Genomic DNA, 20,537 nt, shown 5'->3' on the forward strand with positions numbered 1-20,537 from the left:
AAAAGTGCCACAATGAACATTGGGGTGCATGTGTTTTTTGAATTATGGTTTTCTCTGGGTATATGCCCAGTAGTGGGATTGCTGGGTCATATGGTGATTCTAGTTTTAGTCTTTTAAGGAACCTCCATACTGTTCTCCATAGTGGCTGTATCGATTTACATTCCCACCAACAGTGCAAGAGGGTTCCCTTTTCTCCACACTCTCTCCAGCATTTATTGTTTGTAGACTTTTTGATGATGGCCATTCTGACAGGTGTGAGGTGATACCTCATTGTAGTTTTGATTTGCATTTCTTTAATAATTAGTGATGTTGAGCAGCTTTTCATGTGCCTCTTGGCCATCTGTGTGTCCTCTTTGGAGAAATGTCTATTGAGGTCTTCTGCCCATTTTTTGATTTGGTTGTTTGTTTCTTTGCTGTTGAGCTGCATGAGCTGTTTATATATTTTGGAGATTAATCCTTTGTCTGTTGATTCATTTGCAAATATTTTCTCCCATTCTGAGGGTTGTCTTTGCGTCTTGTTTATGGTTTCCTTTGCTGTGCAAAAGCTTTTAAGTTTCATTAGGTCCCATTTGCTTATTTTTATTTTCATTTCCACTACTCTAGGAGGTGGGTCAAAAAAGATCTTGCCGTGATTTATGTCAAAGAGAGTTCTTCCTATGTTTTCCTCTAAGAGTTTTATAGCATCCCGTCTTACATTTAGGTCTTTAATCCATTTTGAGTTTATTTTGGTGTATGGTGTTTGGGAGTGTTGTAATTTCATTCTTTTCCATGTAGCTGTCCAGTTTCCCAGCACCAGTTATTGAAGAGGCTGTCTTTTCTCCATTGTATATCCTTGCCTCCTTTGTCATAGATTAGTTGACCATACGTGCGTGGGTTTATCTCTGGGACTGTAACTCTTACATAAATATTCCAAGCAGAAATCTGAGTGACTCCGAGTGAAGGATACTTAAGAAAGTGGGTAAATCCCAAGACAGATTGACTGGTTTCACATCTGAGAGCTCTGTCACTTACTACCCTGAGCACTTCATCTTGTGGAGCTTCAGTTTCCTCATCTGTAAAATATGTGTAAAACATGGGATAATAATTCCACTTAACTCATGAGAATTAAATGAGTAAATATGTGCAAAACACTTAAACACTCTGAGGAACGTAGTAAGACTCAGAGAGAACTTAGTGGTAGTAGCAGAGGAGGAAGAGTGATAGTAGTAGTAGTAACAGCTAAGATTCTTCTCCCAGAGGATTAAAATATGGATGCTAAATAGGGTTCAGACTTTTTTAATCTTGATGGTCACCATTATTTTATTGAAATTGATATGTCTTCAGTTTCATATCACGGTGAGCAAAACTGCCTCCTGTGATAAAACATTAATCACATTTAATCACCTCAGTGTTTTAAGTCGTAATTTCTGATATGGTTTAGACAGATACATTATCAAAGTTATTTTTATATATTTTAAACTCACTTTAAAAACCAGCAAAGCATTATTGATGAATCTTCTAAAGTTACCGTGGTATGCTTTCCATATAGATGGTAAAACCCATCACTAAAGATCTCCATTACTGTGTACTTTCTTCTCTGAGCATTACCATGTCTGCTTAAAAAACTATTAAGACAGGGATTGTTATAGATTGAAACTTTCCTCAAACACAGTTTTGACCCAACTTTAATAAATAACTCCTGGTTCACTTTAAATTAACTGAAACTCTGTATACTTTTCCCTATTATTTGGATCAAGAATTACTGAATATTAAAATTATACCTTTCTGCTAAGCCCAATGCTTCCTTGGTATGTAATGGTGAGGTCAGGTTTTCTTAGAATTGAGATGCTCTTGATTATAATTTTATTTATTTGTCATTATTACTCAAAGGGAGTACTTAATGAAATCATAGAATTTAAAGTTTATTTTCCCTTAATTGAGCTCTACACAGTGTAATTTAGCTAAATTTGGATTGAGTTCTAGCTTCTCTACGTTTCACACTTCCTAGCTTTTCAAGTACTGTGGCTAATATTTGTTGACACTGTTGTCTACCTGATTAGCCAACTTTGTATTTATTTGTCTCGCCTGCCCTTGTCAGCCTTGGCTGGCGCTTTTAGGGAGCTCTCTCCTAAGTTATGGAATCTTGGACCTCAGAGGAATCTTGACACTTTGTGTCAGAGCATAACACATTCTAGTAAACTCTTTGCAGGCTGTCTTTCTAGGTTGTGGGTTTTAATGCTTTATTTTTACATTTTGTTCATTATAAGGTATGAGTATATGTTACCTCCACTCACTTTCTAGGATCATTTGGAAGACAAAAGAAGTGAACTATTTTATATCTAACAAAACCTGGTTTTGAGAAAAACGTGATGCTGAATACATTCTTAAGGTGAAAAGATGGTGCTTTAATTTAACATTAGAATCCAAATATCTTCTTGACCTCAAATGGAGCCCATTCAATCAATTGTGTTTAATTCTAGCATAAAACAAACCATCATTCTTTGAGGTGAGGCAGGTGGTAGAAGACTAAAAAATGACAAGCATTTCTCCCTCAGGCAGTGCTTGTTTAAAAGTCACTATTCTGCCAATATTTGGGGATAAAAATGTAGTACTGTCTGCTGGAGCATAATCCAATGGATGCTTTGCAAAGCCAGGGTCATGAAGAAAGCTGTTTTCTTTTCCCAGGAGGGGCTTTAGAGCGTTCAGAAAGCTCTTCCATGAAGCCTGAGGTGAAAGGTTATATTAGCTGAGGAAACTATATATGCTGCCTGAAATAATTTGGATTTGTAGGTTTGGTCTGGCAAATCTGTATGAAGAAAAAAAAACCAAAAAAAAAACCAGTTATCTCATTTTTTTGAAAGCAATCTCATGGCATTGTTTTTACATAGTATTGTAGATGAGAATGGTCATCCCTAGAAAAATGTTAGAACTGGTGCACCATTTACGTTTGATCATCAGATTCAATCTCCTCAATGTTATACAGATTTTACTTTATAGCAAACTAAGGTCCAGGTTGTTTAAGTACGTTGCCCAGGGGTAGATGGCAAATTAGTGGCAGTGTTGGGCCTTAAACCCCATGTTACCCAAGTCTGAGTTCAGAGTTCTTCGGCATTACTAGAATCCATTCACGAATCGAAGGAGCACTGAAGAATGTTTAATTCCCTAGCCTCCTCTAACAGTCAGTCAAGGATTATAAATATAATTTTCTTCAAATGAAATTTGGGCAAGTTATTGTTTCCTGTGACAAGGATCCATTTGAATTGAGGTAAATAAATTGATTATATGTTTCCAAAGTAACCTCTCCTATGCCTGATGGGGTCTGCATTCCCATTTTTTATTAATCCCTTGCCATATATTATTGACTATCGTTGCCATAAATTAGCTATTACAGATAGTAATATCTAAGAAAGGCGAGAAAAAGAACTTATAAAATTTCTCTTACACAGATACATTGGAGGAGAGAGATTTTCAGAAATGCAAATTATATCTATGTTCCTGTTTCATTGCACTGGTCATATGACTTGATTGGAATTCTTTTTTGATGTTAAAGTATTTTACAGGAAAGTAATTACAGAGTCAACTTTAAGTAGGTATAAACCCAGGTTTATATTCAATATTAATTCAATGTTAAGTTTTGTTTACAGTGATATATACTGATATACACTATTGCTGAGCTGATGAGAAGAAAATTCAGGCCCACAATATATTCAGAATTTAAGATCATTTAACAATGTAACCCAGGAAGGAAAAATAAAATGAAACTAAAGGAACTGCATTTATATAGTATGCTTTTAAAACAACAACCAGTCAGGAGAAATCCCTATTCTTTATTGCCATTTTAATACTAATCATCAAAACTGAAGAAATAAATCAGTCTGTAGATGACTATGGGTATGCGAAAGAACTTACGGGGGGAGAAAAACAAACAACAAGGAAACCCTCTTTCTATATTTGGGAATGGTAGTTATACTTGCTTTTTCCTAATGGTGAAAGCAGGCAGTTTGACATTTAGCCCCTGGTATCCCTACACTTACCATACCAGCTCCATGTTTTAGAACACCCCCCAGAGTGTTCTGTGATTACCCGGAGTATATGAAGTTTCTGTGACCAAGGTGTGTTTTATCTTTTCTGTGGGCAGATCAGCTAGTTTGTGATGAAGTTGAGTACATTTCAGCTACAGATGTTGGTAATTTTCTAGGATCCAGGCAGTGTCTTCTATTTCAAAGTTATTTTGTAGGAAATGAAGCATCTGTTCGAATTCAAAGGAAATCCACTGTTTTACTTTATCAGGCTTATAATAGATATCAGGCAAATCGTGTTCATTTTCACCTTTTATATGTTGTGGAGAAAAGACTGTCTCCTCTTTCAGACATGATAGGGTAGATATATAACACTGTTCATTCATTCACTGAGTCCCTATAGAGTATGTTAAGGTTATTCGAACATCAAGATACCTTATTGTTGGAAAGGGACAATCTACTTCCTATTCCATTTCAAATGTTCTAATAGCTTTTGTTGCATAAGAAACACATGAGACACAGAGGACCCCACAGAGTTCTTCTCAGGGCACTTTTTGGTACTCATACGAGTGTCATGTTTTAACTTTGGAGGCTATTTTACTTGTCGTCATAAATATGCATCTCATTAGCATCCCAGCAAAACACAAATTTCTCCCTTCTCTGTTTATGAAGTAAACAAAGGGTACAGGTACTGCTTCCTTCATCCCGCCAGCTTCACTTTGGTGGAAAAGAAGAAATAAATATTATTCACATTAACCTGGCACAGAGCTACCTTCATAGGCTGCAGAGTTCGCAGTCATGAAAGGGCCCTGTGCTTTGTTTAATGTTCTGCTGCCACCCTTATGAAACTCTTAATAATTTATGAACAAGAGGCCCTGTGTTTTCATTTTGCGATGGGCGCTGTGAATTATTTTGCTGGTCCTACCTACCTAACACTTGTCCTTCTTGGCTATGCTGGTCTGCCCTCTGCCTCTAATTGTACTTTGTCAACACGTCCACTGTCTTCAAATCAAAGAAATAAGCAAATAAGAAACTTTTTTGGTCGTTGTCCACTAAATGCTTTTAAAATTAACTTCAAATGTACGAATTCCTATGACAGGTTTATGATATAAATTTTTAATAAGGCCATGGAAAGTCTGCAAGAAGATTTCTAATCATACAATTCTTACTTTGGTGGGTTTGTCGCTGTGTGTTTCAGGCTAGTTAATTCAAAGTTAGTGTTGTTTTTATGCGTTTTTTTTTTTAAAGCCAATTGAGTATACTACTTAGCTTTTGTTTCTTTAAAGTAAAATTTGAGGAAAGCTTAAAATGAAATATGTTTTTCCATTTTTATCTTGAATAGTCAGCAGCTCTTTGCCCAAACCTGAGAAATCTAATTTTACATTATATAAATTGAGGCGTCAGCCCTGGAAGCAAATCCTATTGGGAAGAAAATATTTCAGCCGAACTTTTTGGGATTAAAAATTTAAAAATTTAATTAAAAATTAAAAAGCATAGCCATCAACACCTATTAATGGCTTGAAATACAGTTTCTGCTTCTTTGGTGCCACCCCGTATGTTCAGTCTCACTGCTGTCCCAGGGACGTCGTCTTTGTACCCCTGAGGTAAATGGAGTTTCCATTTCTCTTATGTCCTTCGAGCAGCACTGAGTGTTTACTCACTGGCTTTTAAAGCTGGGTCCCCAAACTTTTCTCTTTACATTTATTGGAAAAAAAAATTCAAAGGGCCATGTTTCTTTGTTCTCCTCCAAGCGCACAATTAGCTGAAGTTCCATTCTGTGTAGCCAGAAGGAGGAGGAAAGGGTTGGCCCAACAGGCTTTTTACTGCCTGTGAGAAAGTGCCTGGCGAATTTCTTTGTCCCCTTTGTCAGGGGCGGCTGCCTCCCTAATTGTACTGCTCTAGGGAAGCACGTGCCTCTGGGAGCATTATCTGATTCCTACAGGACGCTCAGGAGTGCTTTGTATACTGACCCTTAACTTGAACACAAATAATAATTTCAATCCCCTTTCTAGGCTGTTGCCGCAGGCTTGGACACCTAAGAGCTTTCATTCAGCCAGGGGTGTGGACGCCTTCGTCCGGGCCTCAGGTTTTAGTTTTGTCTCTCACAGCTGTCTCACCTGCAGTTTGCCTCACCTGTCAAGAGGGGAAGCTAAAGATGGAGGACAGGCCTAGGAGCTGTGGAAGTCAGAGGGGAGAGAAGGCGAGACTAACAGCTGCTCTTGTCAGCAGGGGGATAAGTGTAAAGAGATTAATAAGTTATTTGAAGAGCAAATGGGGACATGGCATTCGGCAGTGGAATGTGAATGCATACATGTAATGGAATGGGCATGCAACCGTTAACATTTAGACAGATGCTCTCTGGACTGAATGGAATGGCAGAGTCCTTTCTCCTCCCCATGTGAAATACTTAAAGTTTAGTAAAATCATTTTCTTATGCTTAAAGTTGAATTAAAATTGTTTTCAAGCATCCATTTCTTTGTGAGTTTGCTCTTCTCTGTAGTTTGACTTAATCTGGGACTCTGTTATGTTTCCGTTGAAGAGCCAGACTTCTCATTTCCTTTATAAAATATGTACCCACAGGACTGCCTTCTTTTTGCTTTTCATTTGTTTTCCTGTTGCTAACTTGAAGAAACAGTGAGGTTTCCACGTGTCAGAAGATTTCACAAAGGGAAAATGGTACACAGGCTGGTGGCCCCTTCTGGAAATGTGTCCAATTTGACTCAGGAATGACTTGAATTATCTTATCAGGCTGACAGGTGTGATGGTGTTGGCAGGGCCCTGGACTTGGAATCGGAAGATTTGGTTTCAAAATCCCTACTCTTTGCTTATTAGCCGATGCTTGAGCAAATCACTTCCCCTCTCTGATAGTAATACAGTAAAGATTTTTTGCCGACGAAATGAGAAGTTAAATCATTCTTCCCATAAACATCTTATTGAATACCTACTTGGTGCCGGTTTTCCTAGAAGAAATAAAACACCTGGCAGAGAAGCTATATGAATTAATGTACTTCGGAATTATTTCAAACATAGAATCTTAATCATAACTAGATGATATTTCTCTTACACATGTTCTACTTTAGAAAATAGTAAACTGCTACAAAGAAAATGAAAAAACAGATGAAAAATTAGGCTGTTTGGATGGTCTGCTAGCATGCAACCTTTTAAAATATATAGTTGCCTCTCCCTATCCCTGCTACTCATTTCCCTCCAGTCTTCATGAACCCAGTCCCTGGGGGCAAATCGGTACCCTGAGACAGAATTTAGAATGATGACTAAAAGGAAATTTGGAGGACAACTGATTTTTCTCAGTAAACAACAATTTGATGCTTAAGTCTCCTCTAGAACGTATCTATCTAGTGGTCTTTTTCATTCTGAATACCAGGACAGAAGAAGAAGAAGAAAAAAAGAGTAGCAGTCAGTATTCATTTATTTTAAAGAATTCATAAGCAGCTACAGAGCACTGGCACTCTTGCCCAGTTTGCGAATGAGCACATAATCCACTTTCAAATGCTCTCGGGGAGACCGCAGTCTCCAAAGGTTGCCCGTGAAGCTGTGTGAACTGTGCAGGTCATTACAAAACATACACACACCTGGGGTTTCTCTTGGAGTTTCGAACTATGCATGACAAATCGGTCATTTTCCCTTGAGCGTGAAGTGTTGCAGACGTGAGGTGGAACTCTGTAGAAGGCACTCACCAAATGATGCCTTTTTGGCAGCAAGGATCTGCAGCTTAAATGGCTAACGTGGGGGGTTTCTGGGTGTCCCGCAGCCACAGTACACGAACCTGGGGCTCCTGAACAGCATGGACCAGCAGATCCAGAACGGCTCCTCGTCCACCAGTCCCTACAACACAGACCACGCCCAGAATAGCGTCACGGCGCCCTCGCCCTACGCACAGCCCAGCTCCACCTTCGACGCCCTCTCGCCTTCGCCCGCCATCCCCTCCAACACCGACTACCCGGGCCCACACAGCTTTGATGTGTCCTTCCAGCAGTCCAGCACCGCCAAGTCCGCCACCTGGACGGTAAGAGCACCGGGCACCCATGTGTCCTTGAACCTGATCCCCAAGTACAAGGGTCTTCTCCATCACCCCTCCCCCACCCCGGCTCTCTCCCCCATCAAAGCTTAGAGCTCCATATTGAATGGTGCAAAATTTCTCCCAGTCCTCTAAGGACATTTTGGTTTGAAATATTCAACACTGACCCAGAGACAGAGAAGGTGCCATTTAGTAGGAACAGCCCTGATCTGGGAACCAAACTGCGTTCTGGCTGGCTCCTAACAATTTCAGTTGATGCGTTCTAGCCTGCCTCACACTGTTGGGAGGTCCTTTGTGTGAAGGATTTTTTTTGGAAAAACGTAAAGCATTACGCCAATGGAAAATACCGTAATCATAGGATATGTGTTTGCAGTCTGCAGAATGTAGGCGTTACCAGTCTCATTATTTTGAAAAAGTAAATGACCCAGTAAGGTGCGATTTAAAAAAAAAAAAAAGAATAAAATCACAAACACAGTGTAAAAAGAAATTAAGATCTCATCTATTAAGGAAGGGTTAAATTTGTGCATGTGGGTTCTATAACATGAACCATAATTTATTGATACATATATATCTATTACCTGTAGAAGCAAGTTTCCCTCCCAAAATCCTCCTAAACTACACAGTAGGGGCCTAAATTAGCTTCAAAGAGATTCTGATGAAAAATGTTGAAAAAAATCTTATGTATAACTTTTCTAAGAAAACATGGAAATACTTTTAAAAATTAAAAAAGCTACAAGAATGTTGATTCTATTTCAGAGTTTATTTTATTATAACATGAATAAAGCTTAAATATAAGGGAAGAAACCTATAAGACTGGTTTTAACTGGTTGATCAAAGAATGCCCAAGACCAAAGTGACACACATTTTGTCAAAGAATTTAATGTTTGCTGAGATTATAGAAATGCTTCCAAACGTCATCGTCTTGTTGAGAAGTAGCTTTCAAATTGTTTTAACAGATTTTTCCCTCTTTGGCAAATAGGTTTCTTTGGAAATCATTTCTGTTTGTATGTTACAGTATCCAGGCTTTTCTCCAGTTGTACAGTTTATAAAATAATCTGCATTAGTAACACTAAATTCCAACATAATTTCACACGTGTCCCCTCATTTTGACCTCACTTGTTTTGTGAGCTAGGTAGGGCACATTTCACAACTCCCATTTTACTAGTGAGGAAAGCTGAAAAAACATGGGGATTCGGTGGCACCCCTAAAGTTACAGAGACTTTTGTGTAGCTGGTCCTATTTCTGATTCTGCCACCCTCCTCCCGCTAGATTATGTCCTTTCTTTTTCTTTTCACCATTTCACGTCAGGATGTCCCATAATTGTCTAAAAATTTATCTTAGCGCGTTTCTTCCATAGTTTGAGAAGCGGTTCTGTCATGGTTCGTATTTCAACCATAAAGTAGAAGTGTTAGCTTAAAACTTGATCTCTCTTCCATGTGCTTTTTTTAGTCAGTTGTGTCATACTATTTAGTCTCTTTTATATTAATAATTGTGGAGGTGGACACTCCAGGTGAGTAAACTTAAAGATATATTGGTTGATTGATCCAAGTAATGTCTTGCTGAAGAACCACTAAAATAACCATTTTATAAATGGATCACTGATGTGTTTTTGAATAGGAGTCACACCAACTGGATGTTTACAATCACTGAACTTCAAAGCTAACAGTTTTTCATCTGACATTTGCAGAGCTCTACTGTATTAAGAGTGAGCACATCTGAGGGATAATGGGCATGTTGGGGCCACTAAATGAAGAATCACTGCCCTCCTAAAATGGCTTAAGAACCTTGGGGATGGAGCATGATGGAACATCAATCTTTCTTCCTCCCCCCTCCCTCCCCACCTCCTCATACAGAAGTCTTAACGCTTTTTTTCAGTTTTAGTGCAGTTCTGAACCATCTTCCATCAAATCCCCTCTCTCAGAGAGGTACACTGTCTCAAAAAAAAAAAAAAACGGTTGGGGATACCTACATAAGTGGTAGGTTAAATGTAAAGAAAATGGGGCTTCCCTGGTGGCGCAGTGGTTAGGAATCCGCCTGCCAGTGCAGGGGACACGGGTTCAAGCCCTGGTCCAGGAAGATCGCACGTGCCGCAGGGCAACTGAGCCCGTGTGCCACAACGACTGAGCCTGTGCTCTAGGGCCTGCGAGCCACAACTACTGAGCCCGTGAGCCACAACTGCTGAGCCTGTATGCCACAGCTACTGAAGCCCGCGCCTAGAGCCCATTCTCCACAACAAGAGAAGCCACTGAAATGAGAAGCCCGTGCACCGCAACGAAGAGTAGCCCCCGCTTGCCGCAACTAGAGAAAGCCAGCACGAAGCAACAAAGACCCAATGCAGCCAAAAATACATAAATAAATAAATAAATTAATTAATAAAAAAAAGTAAAGAGGGGCTTCCCTGGTGGCGCAGTGGTTGAGAATCCACCTGCCGATGCAGGGGACATGGGTTCGTGCCCCAGTCCGGGAATATCCCACATGCCGCGGAGCGGCTGGACCCATGAGCCACGGCCGCTGAGCCTGCGCGTCTGGAGCCTGTGCTCCACAACGGGAGAGGCCACAACAGTGAGAGGCCCACATATCTCAAAAAAAAAAAAAAAAAAGTAAAGAAAATGTTTTGTAGAGTACCCTAGTAAAATTTCCTTACATGTGACAGCAGTGGTATCAGGACCCTGAAAAAGGGGTAGGCACTGTGGTGATGGGAAAGAGCATCTCTTGAGAGCCAGAAAACCTGGATTCTCACTGTGATCATCCTCGTGACCTGAGCCAAGTTACTTCATCTTTCTAGAATTCAGTCTGTGCCTCTGATGAGGATGAATGGGGTGAAAACTACTTCTTCTTTTCCTTAAGATGAGATAGTATTATTAATCAACATAGTTTTTAGAAGAACTTAGCTTCTAATCAGTTCATTTGCCTGCCATTAATAAGTGACCTTGCTTAAGCTGGTTTGCCTTTCTTGGGTTTCTGTTCAGTTGTCTACAGTGTATGCTATAGATATTACAGAATAAAATGATTGAATTAGATGTCCATTCCATCCTACTAGCGTATCACATGGTATTTATATTTTTATTCATGTTCTTTCTTGTTCGCAATTAGACTTATTTTAGGCCCAGCTACATTTCATCTAAATCCAGCACATTTGAACCCTTGTTTGAGTAACTCCTGAGATCACCTAAAAATATGTAAATTCTTAACCATGGACACCAGTGTCTTATACATAGCAGCACCTAGCTCTTCGAGGCAAATTATATATCCTCACACTTATACACAGACCTCACATTTTTAAGTGTTCTCCCGTGCGACTTGGAGCCTCAGAACCGAGGCTGTTACCCCGTTTTAGAAATGAGGAAACTTCGAGAAGTAAAGGTTACATGGCTGATTACCAGCCAAGGAAATAGAGGAACCCAGGCCTCCCTCCTTCCCAGGTCAAGTCTCTCCACCATCTTATCTAGACTGTCTTTCTCTTGATTGACAGAAGGCGATACAGACACTCGCAGGCCCTGTGTAGTATGGAGTGAAGCCACCTGACAAAGGACAGATTTTTTTTGTTTTTTTTTTCTTTTGCGGTACGCGGGCCTCTCACTGTTGTGGCCTCACAGGCTCCGGATGCGCAGGCTCAGCAGCCATGGCTCACGGGCCCAGCCGCTCCGCAGCACGTGGGATCCTCCCGGACCGGGGTGTGAACCCGCGTCCCCTGCACTGGCAGGCAGACTCTCAACCACTGCGCCACCAGGGAAGCCCCAAAGGATAGTTTTTATGCTACATTATACAACACCTATTTCTTAGGCATCTGTGCATTTTAAAGCAATTTTTCAAAATAAAAACACTATATTTTAAAAACTGCCCACAAACTGGAAGCAGCAAAAGCAGCTGTCATTAGGAAGGGTCACATGTACCTCATATTCTTCTGGTAATTCTTTAGTAAAAATTTTGTTAGTACCATTTTATCACTTGTCATCCTTTTGTGTCGTTTGCTCTTTTAATTTCTGGTTTTACTAAGAGTCACTGCGAAAATATAATTAATATATTTAAAGTATATACACATATTTCCTTTGTTTTCTCTGTTTCCAATAATGAATGTGTGTTCCCAGTTCCATAAAAATATGGTATCTATTTTAAAATTCTTCCAATGAAATAAAGTGAAGAGCAATGACATTCTTCCATAGTCTCTCTTTCACACACACACACACACACACACACACACACAGTCACACCCAACCTAACACGGAATTTAGGGCTTGGGTTTCAGATTTTCTTCTTATTTCCACAGTGTAATTGTTACTTACTGATAGAGGCCTAACATTTACTATAATAAAGTGCTGGTCTAGCATTATAGCTGGAACTCATCAGCCACAGGCCAGTTGACAGTATGGTACTTTGGAAATGGCAAGAAACTTAGGTGCAGATTTCAACCCTGAAATTTACTAGCAGCATCTGGGACCTGCTCAGAGAGTTCAATCTCTTTGAACTTGACTTTTTCCGCCTACAAATAGGGATGTTCATACTTTCTTTATCGTGAGGATTACATGCCACATGTAGGTGCACGTATCAGCACCTGGCTAGTCATAGGCATACATGTGTTTACTGAGTCTGAATTTGAATCCCTTTGCTTCACGAGCTTATTATAGTTTTGTTGAGGGTTCAGTTACGCCGCAAGTAATAATTTGAGAGAATGCAAAACAAAATGTCTTCTACTTTTGTTTTTTCTTAGTGCTTTTGGGCTATTAGCATGCATACTCCAGCCCCACAGGACTGTGATATTATCCACTACTCAAATATGTGAATAGTTGGCATAGGATGATATCAGGCCCTCCCATATGCAGACTTCTGCAGGTTGGCCAGGCTGCTTTCCTAAGTCTGTCCAAGCAGATATAGGCTCTCCTTGCTGGCACTAGGAAAGGTCGTTTCCAGCTTTAAGAACCTGTTGAATTCCAGCATTTATTTCTCATTTATGGGGATGTCCTTTTTTTTTTTTTTTTTAATTCTCCGTGTTAAATAAAGAATAGCAGTGGTTTTGTGGTGGCAAAAGTACTGGAGGCAACCTACACACTCGCCAGTTGGGAACTGGTTCCATAAATTGTGGCATATCCACATGACAGAATACTCGATGGCCATTCCGAAGAATCATAGGTACCGATCTGGAATGCTTTTGGAGTTGCTGCTGAGGATGAGATAAGCCTTCTACGGCACCTACTTGAGCTTTGAGAGGACTGGTAAGGACACTACTTCTGCGGGCAAAGTACTTTCTTTTGCTGGACTCCAGGGACAAGGCTTTTTTTGTGTGTGAATATAGATCAATCCGTCTTGATTATCAGTGTCACACACCTTTGACAGTTTGAGAGCTGTTTTCTCCACAACCCAGGACACACAGTATAATCTGTGTGCAAATACTGGGAAAATCCTCAGGTTAGTGTTTTTCTGTTGTGCTCTCCGTCTGAGATAATGACCCTGGACTTTGGACATACATCCCTTTTTGCTCTTGTGATTTTTTTCCCTTCATAGATGTCAAGGTCTTGTAGTGCAGGCACCTGGACCTAGTGCTCAGAGCCATGTCCAGCATATAATAGGCCCTTAGTAAGTATGAAAAAACTTATTTTTCTCCTCGTGGCCAAAGGAAATAATTGCAGTCCCAAGCAGTATCCCTCCATTCTGACCTTGACTGTTAACTGTCCATTAATTCGATGCCATTTGCCTCCACCCGTGATTTAGAGAGCCCTCTTTGCCTTTCCTAATCATGCCAGCCTCATGTCGTGTTCAGAGCTTTGAAGATTCTGACTTGAGCAAGTGGAGATTAGGGAGGTGGCATTTGAAAGGGGAACAGCCAGTTCTCCGGAGAGTTTCATTGATCCCAGCATATCGGGTCTTGCAAGCTCGCTCCCCTTGGCTCTTCCACAGGCAAGCTGAGATGCCTGCCTGTGGCCCACCCTCCCTGTCATCAGGTTACCTGTAATGTAAGACTTCCAGAAGAAGGCTGCCAGCTCTGCAGAAATCTAATGCAAGCCAGCCCATTGCATGGCCCTCTGGAATTTGGGGACTCTTAAGAATAGCCCATCAAAGGACATGATGTACAGACAAACTTTTCCATGGTGAATATGATTTATCAGCTTCCTTGCACAAAGGAAACGCTTCTCTCACCAACGCTTGAGCCTTTACTGGGGCTGGTCTTAACTGAGTGGCTGTTAGGTTTCATTGCTGAGGGACAGAAGTCAGTAGACTTATCTCTTGCCAGTGGTACATTTGTTAATCATAATAAGGTTATTTTCACTTCTTGCCAGAGCTATCCTCTAAATCTCCAGAGATACATAAAGAAGTGTCTTTTTGTGCTCCTCCCATGATCAAGAAAATAATAACATTGAGCATTGTCACCTGTTATCCAAGCTATTTCTTAGTTGACGAGAGTATTGAGGAAGAATGCCCTAAATAAAGGGTTTGGAGATTCTTGGGGACGGTTCATGTTACTTATTTAACTCTAGGTTTTGGACTTTAAAGTGAATTTCAATTGTAAGCCATGCTGTAGGGGTGTTGTCCCCACATCCAGAGCAGAATAACTTAGCAAGTTTGCCCTAACTTGTTTAAATTAACTCTAGGTTAATGTATTCGTGATAAGGCGGTTTCACCTAATCCGATGTTTAGGGCCCTCCCAGACTGTGCTCAGTGATTTCCTGAATCCATGGTAGAGTTTCCATTTAAAGGAAAAAAAATTTATATTTATTTATTTATTGCATGTAATGTTACGAGAACTGACCACTGATTAAGAAGAAATAAATAGCAAATTTAACTAAACTCGCCTTTCTGTTCCTTCTCCTTCACTTATATTATTTTTCATAGTAGTCAGTTTCATTTTGTAGATATTACCAGCCACTTGGTATTTTGTTTTTCCACTGTGGCTTTGGTTTCCCAGAAGGGTGGATTATTATGAGGAGGATTGTGGTATAAATAAATTACCATGGAAATTTCCATCAAGAGCAGGGATCTGATCATCAGGCCCATTTCCCTAAAAAATCACTTCCACTAATAATGGACTGCCTTGAAGGTGGCAAACCCAAATATCTGTGGCACTAGGGGGTAGTATAAATGAGTCAAATGGTGGGGATGGGGACAGTGGCAAAATGAGCTTACACACCTTCTCTGCAAGGGAATCTGCTCTGCAACTCCACCCTGGTGTCATGGGGGAAGGTAGGGCTGGAGTTAAAAGATGAATTTTTCAAGAGCATCTGGAAACCTGGATTTGCATGTAATATCTCCAGATCTTTAAGTGATATATTCATTTTAAAAAAAAAAAGTTGTAAAACCCACAGACCAAACAAAACAATAGTCAGACTGAAGGCTGTCTTTGCAGTATATTTAACAGTGACAAGGGACAGTTCCTTAAAATTTAAATAAAATAACTGGAAACTAGAGCAAGCATCTAAGGGGAAAGTTATGAATAAATATATTCCATTTGGAAATAATAATTCTCTGTTCCTTTCAAAAGTCCTATAGATTGACTGCACCCTCCCACCCCCTGCAATAAACTAAGCAATACATTATCAAAGTAGATCTTTCTCAGTTTGTTTTCATGCAGTTAATGACCTTCCTACCTTCATATTCCTATAAAATTTATTTTATAAAATATAATGATCTGCGCGTTGGATCCTTGGCATAAGGAAAGAATCTTCTTTGTCTTGTTTTATTTATTTTTTTATTTTTAAAATTTTTATTTATTTATTTACTTATTTATTTATTTTTGGCTGCATTGGGTCTTCGTTGCTGTGTGCGGGCTTTCTCTAGTTGGGGCAAACAGGGGCTACTCTTCGTTGCGATGCGCAGGCTTCTCCTTACGGTGGATTCTCTTGTTGCAGAGCACAGGGTCTAGGCACGCAGGCTTCAATAGTTGTGGTGCACGGGCTCAGTCGTTGTGGCTCATGGGCTCTAGAGCACAGGCTTAGTAGTCGTGGCGCATGGGCTTAGTTGCCCCACCGCATGTGGGATCTTCGCGGACCAGGGCTCGAACCGCTTCCTCTGCATTGGCAGGCGGATTCTAACACTGCCACCAAGGAAACCCTGTTTTGTTTTAATACTTAGAGAATTAATACTTAGAGAATTTATGAAACTCCATAACTTAACTAAAATTGGCCAAAGCTGTACCCAGAAAAGGCAGTGAGATTGAAAGTGCTTCGAATCAGTTTTCTCAGCTCACTAACCAGTGGCTCATTTGTAATTAGCACGTAGAGGGTGTGGCAGAACAAAAATCACCAGAAAATTGAGGTATAGACAGAGAATAATGTCATTGTATTTTTCTTGAGCCATTAAAAAAATACTATATATCATTCAGTTTGACAGAGATTTCTTCAAGTCAGCCCTGAATGATGGGTGTCATTTATTGCTCTCAGTGTCTTCCCATATGTGAGCTTTACACCTTCTCCTGTTTGCATTCCCTGATGTTAACCATTTCCATAGTGTGATCAAGTCTTGTAACTGTCCCCACCCCCTCTGGTGGAGAAGGGAATACGTATTTTTCTCATGAGAGGTATTTAGCAATCAGCTGTCATGTCATGGGTAAAAGCAACTACATATGAAATAAATCCCCATGGTTTTATAGCAGCAGCAATTAGTATGTCTGTTAGGTCACTGGAGCCTGAAGGAGGCATGAGATAACATAGCTTTCTGTTCAACAGCTTCTAATTTTTTGAAATTAAAGTTTATTGTAGAACAGAAAGGAAAATCTTAGACTCTTTGAAGCCCTGCAGATGTTTTGTAGACGTGGAATGGTTTTTAGAACAAGGGGTCCTGTAATTAGGCACACAGGGGCCTAAAGGTACTGATCTTAGCAGCCATCTCTCCTGTGGTTTTTAATAAAGATTACGACCCCATCATCAGGCTGCCCTCAGCAGAAATTTAAAGGAAATTGAGAGTAGCCAGAGACCCTAATTTACTGTGTCTAATTTACTGTGAGGTGAATTAGGGAGGGATTCTCACTTTATAAATAGAATCAGCCTTCTCATTTCACTTTGAATCTAATAATGAAGACTCATGATTTCTTGGTTAAAAAAATAAAACAGTATAATTTGCCACCTTGTTATTTTATTAGAAGGGTCTGAAGAATTGGAATGTAATTTCTAATTGTTTTATGCAGAGTTAATTCTGTGTCTTCAAGTTCATCAAACAGGTGTTCTTTTGTGGGTTACTCATTTAGTTTGCATTTTTGTTTTCCTCTTTATGCTGTTTTATGCTGCACTAAATCTTGTAGAAAATATAACAAATAAGATGAGGACACCATTTCAAAAGACTCTTCTTTTACTTGGAGTGGTTTCCAAGTTGTATTAATTCAAAACAATAATGATTGCTTACTTAAGGATCCTCATTTGAATTTGAGAAGTCATCTGACAGGCTCCTGAAGAGCGTGGCTCATTAAGTAGAGCACAGAACTCAGAAGGACAACTTGTGGGCTCTAAAAAACTCTGTGATCTGGGGCAAGTGACTCTGTTTGTGCTCATCTGTTAAATGGGTATTGTAATATTTACTTGGTAGGATTGCTGTGAGGCTTAATTAAAATTTACAAAGTACTTTGGGAGCCTGAGAGGTGAAACTCTAAAAACACAGTATGTTATTATCTTAGGATCCTGCATTTTTGTTTTTAGATTTACCTGCATGAATAGTACATCATATCCATGCTTACAATTCAGGCAGTTTTTCGAGGTTTTCCATTTATAAGCAGACATGAAATGAAACAGTATAGATCTATAAGTCCCTAGAAATAAATGTAGGGTAAATATATATGTTTGCATATGTGTGTACTTTTTTTTCTAATGTAAAATAATTTCTTCTTAAAACATGTTTAATTAGATCCTGTAATTGTTAATCAGATAATTTTTTTCTTAGAGTCTCAGTGCTTTATTGGTAATATTTCAGCAAACCAGTAACAGAGTTTTAAATTGTGATCATTTTGACAAGGTCATTAGGAGAAAAATTTACTTTTTATTAAAAATGCAAAAATACATACATGTATTTATATAAATACAAATATTTTACGCTTGTTGAGTAACAAAGGAGTTAATTTACTATAATTTGGGCTTCAAAGCTATTCCTTCTTTCTCTCTCCCCCTTTGCTTACTTTTTTCCTTCTACTCTATCTGTTAATTTGAGATTTTATGAATCTAGAACCCTAACATTAAACATTATAAATTGCCTATCTCTCTCTTTTTTTTTTTTTACTACTTTGTATTCTTGGAAAAGCAAATTTCATTTTCCCATAAGAACAATGTTATAATTATAGATTACGTTTCTGAACAAGAAATTGTCATCAAGTAAGTCATAGATGTGATTAACTGTATGTCATAAAAGCAAAGTTCTATAAGCTACGGTAATTGTTTAAAACAGCAAAATGATTCTCATAGTTCTATAAAATTTGCTTAAATGTCTTGTATGCCTTGACATATGTGTGTTAAGTGTGTGTTAAGTTTACTTATAAAATCCTAACAGTTCTTTTTATAAACTTGACTTATCTAACACTGATATGCTATTGTAATAAAATTTAAATTAACATTTGACAGACCAGAATTTTGATGCATTTGATATGTAACGATTTGAGAAGCCTGTGTTTCTCAAAATAGGGGAATTAGAATGAATAGTTACAAAATGTATTCCTTTTGCTAAGAATTATATTCAAAAAATGTCTGTAGTATAGACCATTATTTATTTTAAGACAGTGAATCAATTTTAAAAGATATTATTACCAATTTTGCACTTAAGAAAAGAAAAGAAAAACTGGATCCTTTTGAATTTGAAAATAGAGTTTTGGTGTGTGTTTACTATCCCTGCCTGCCACCGCACTCTCCAGAGTGGAATGGTCTTGAGAAGAAAAGTTTCCCCCAAAGCAGCTGGTTATGAGAAAGGCTAGGAGTGCTACTGGAGAGAGTTCTATTCCTTTGCATTAGTGATTGATAGTGGAGGTGTTAGAGGACACAAATTGTGTATTAGACCCAGGGTTTGGTGTTTCCCTCTAAACACTATCAATTCAAGTTTATCACCTACCCTCACTCTTCCAACCTTTCTGTATGAAACAATGGAATTAGTGGGGAAGGCCTTTGGGAAATGGTGTTTAGTTGGTAATTAGATAAAGCAGATTGCCCAACATGTAAAATACAAAGCATTTTCATAATAGAAATTTGGAATAACTTTTTTGTACTTCCGATGCATAGGAAATGTCTCCTGTTGTGATAATTAATAATTCCTTTTCTGAACTAATCCACATAGATAAGTAACCTCTTTTTCCTTTACTTATTCTCACGCCTAGCATATGTTGAAGTTATGCATGTATAAATAAATGCACACTCCTTTTAAATGCTTTAGTCTAACTTTATTCCCTTTGAGTTTAGGAAGACACTTGGCAAATAACTATTTTAATTAGCCTTTCAAGAGAAAATCATCAGCCTCTAAAAGTTACCGTGGATAACTCATTCTTTAGGCTTATATTGTCCTTTCATAATATTCACTGGTAATGGATTATGTTTTATGTTTATCTTCAAAGACTACAGCTTACACTTTTGTATATAATTGTAACAAAGGCATATCTTGCAGGTATTTATATTTTATGTCTGAGAATCATCATATAATTTAACAAATAGTAACTCATTCATGAACATTTTGGTGCAAAAGTTGGAATGACAAGTGATGAGGAACTTGAGATCTAGGGAAGAAAAGATGTCTCATTCAGCAGCAGAACCAGAAGAAAATATAGACTTCTTCCTGTCTAGTTTCCTACTCATGAAACAATTAAATATTAGCTATTTGTATAAGTTTCTATAATGTATTCATATTTCAGAATTGATTTCTTGCCTAGCACTCCACAGTTCTCAGCTATAATGCTTTTCTTTGCATAAAAATTTTAGACATAGGTGTTACAAGGTGTAAGAATTGTGCTGGGAACAGTCTTTTTGTTAAGTTTTCATGGAATCTTCTCTCAGCCTTCACCCAAGTGTAATTATCCTCTTAGATACTTTGGGATTAAGAGTGGGAATAGAGAGAGGATACTCAAAAGAAAGAACAGGAGAGAGAGGAAGTGAAATGGTTTCTAAGAAAGTAGTGAGTGGATCCTTCTTTAAAGGAAAATGTGTACACTTTGAATTTGTAAGTTCAATGTTTTCTAAGACACTTTTGTAGTCCTGATAGTGTATTTTCATGATATGGACTTCTACTTTGAGGAAAAGAGCCAAACCAATTCAAATGGAATGTTCAAATTCAGTCTAAAATCTTCACTTCATTGATTACTGCATTCGATAGTCTACTGGATGTTTTTCTTTGACGTATAAGAAAATACCTCTTATTTCCTTTAGTTGTCTTTTTAGGAGCGCTGACTAAGCTATGTCAGAAAAGGAGAGGAATGGGGACTTCTTACTTTCTTTTGCCTAGCAAGTCTTATTTCTTTTTGAGAACTAGGCACTTACTTTAAAATTTACACAATACTAGATGGTCTTAGTCAATAAATATACGGTAAGTAAATATAATTCTATATACTTTTCTAAAAT

At 38.7% G+C, this 20,537-nt stretch overlaps 1 protein-coding gene across 6 annotated transcripts in view; it reads left to right on the forward strand.

The window, feature by feature from the left end:
• TP63 (tumor protein p63) overlaps window positions 1-20,537 on the forward strand; it is a 228,645-nt gene that overhangs the window by 132,501 nt on the left and 75,607 nt on the right. For all 6 annotated transcript variants that reach the window (XM_082654523.1, XM_082654521.1, XM_082654524.1 and 3 more), the window contains one exon: window positions 7,768-8,022. In XM_082654523.1, coding sequence (XP_082510649.1) covers window positions 7,768-8,022 — 255 coding nt within the window. The remainder of the gene's footprint in view (window positions 1-7,767; window positions 8,023-20,537) is intronic.

The sequence above is a fragment of the Grampus griseus genome (genome assembly GCF_964374135.1).
Source record: "Grampus griseus genome assembly, chromosome: 5".
NCBI lineage: Eukaryota > Metazoa > Chordata > Mammalia > Artiodactyla > Delphinidae > Grampus > Grampus griseus.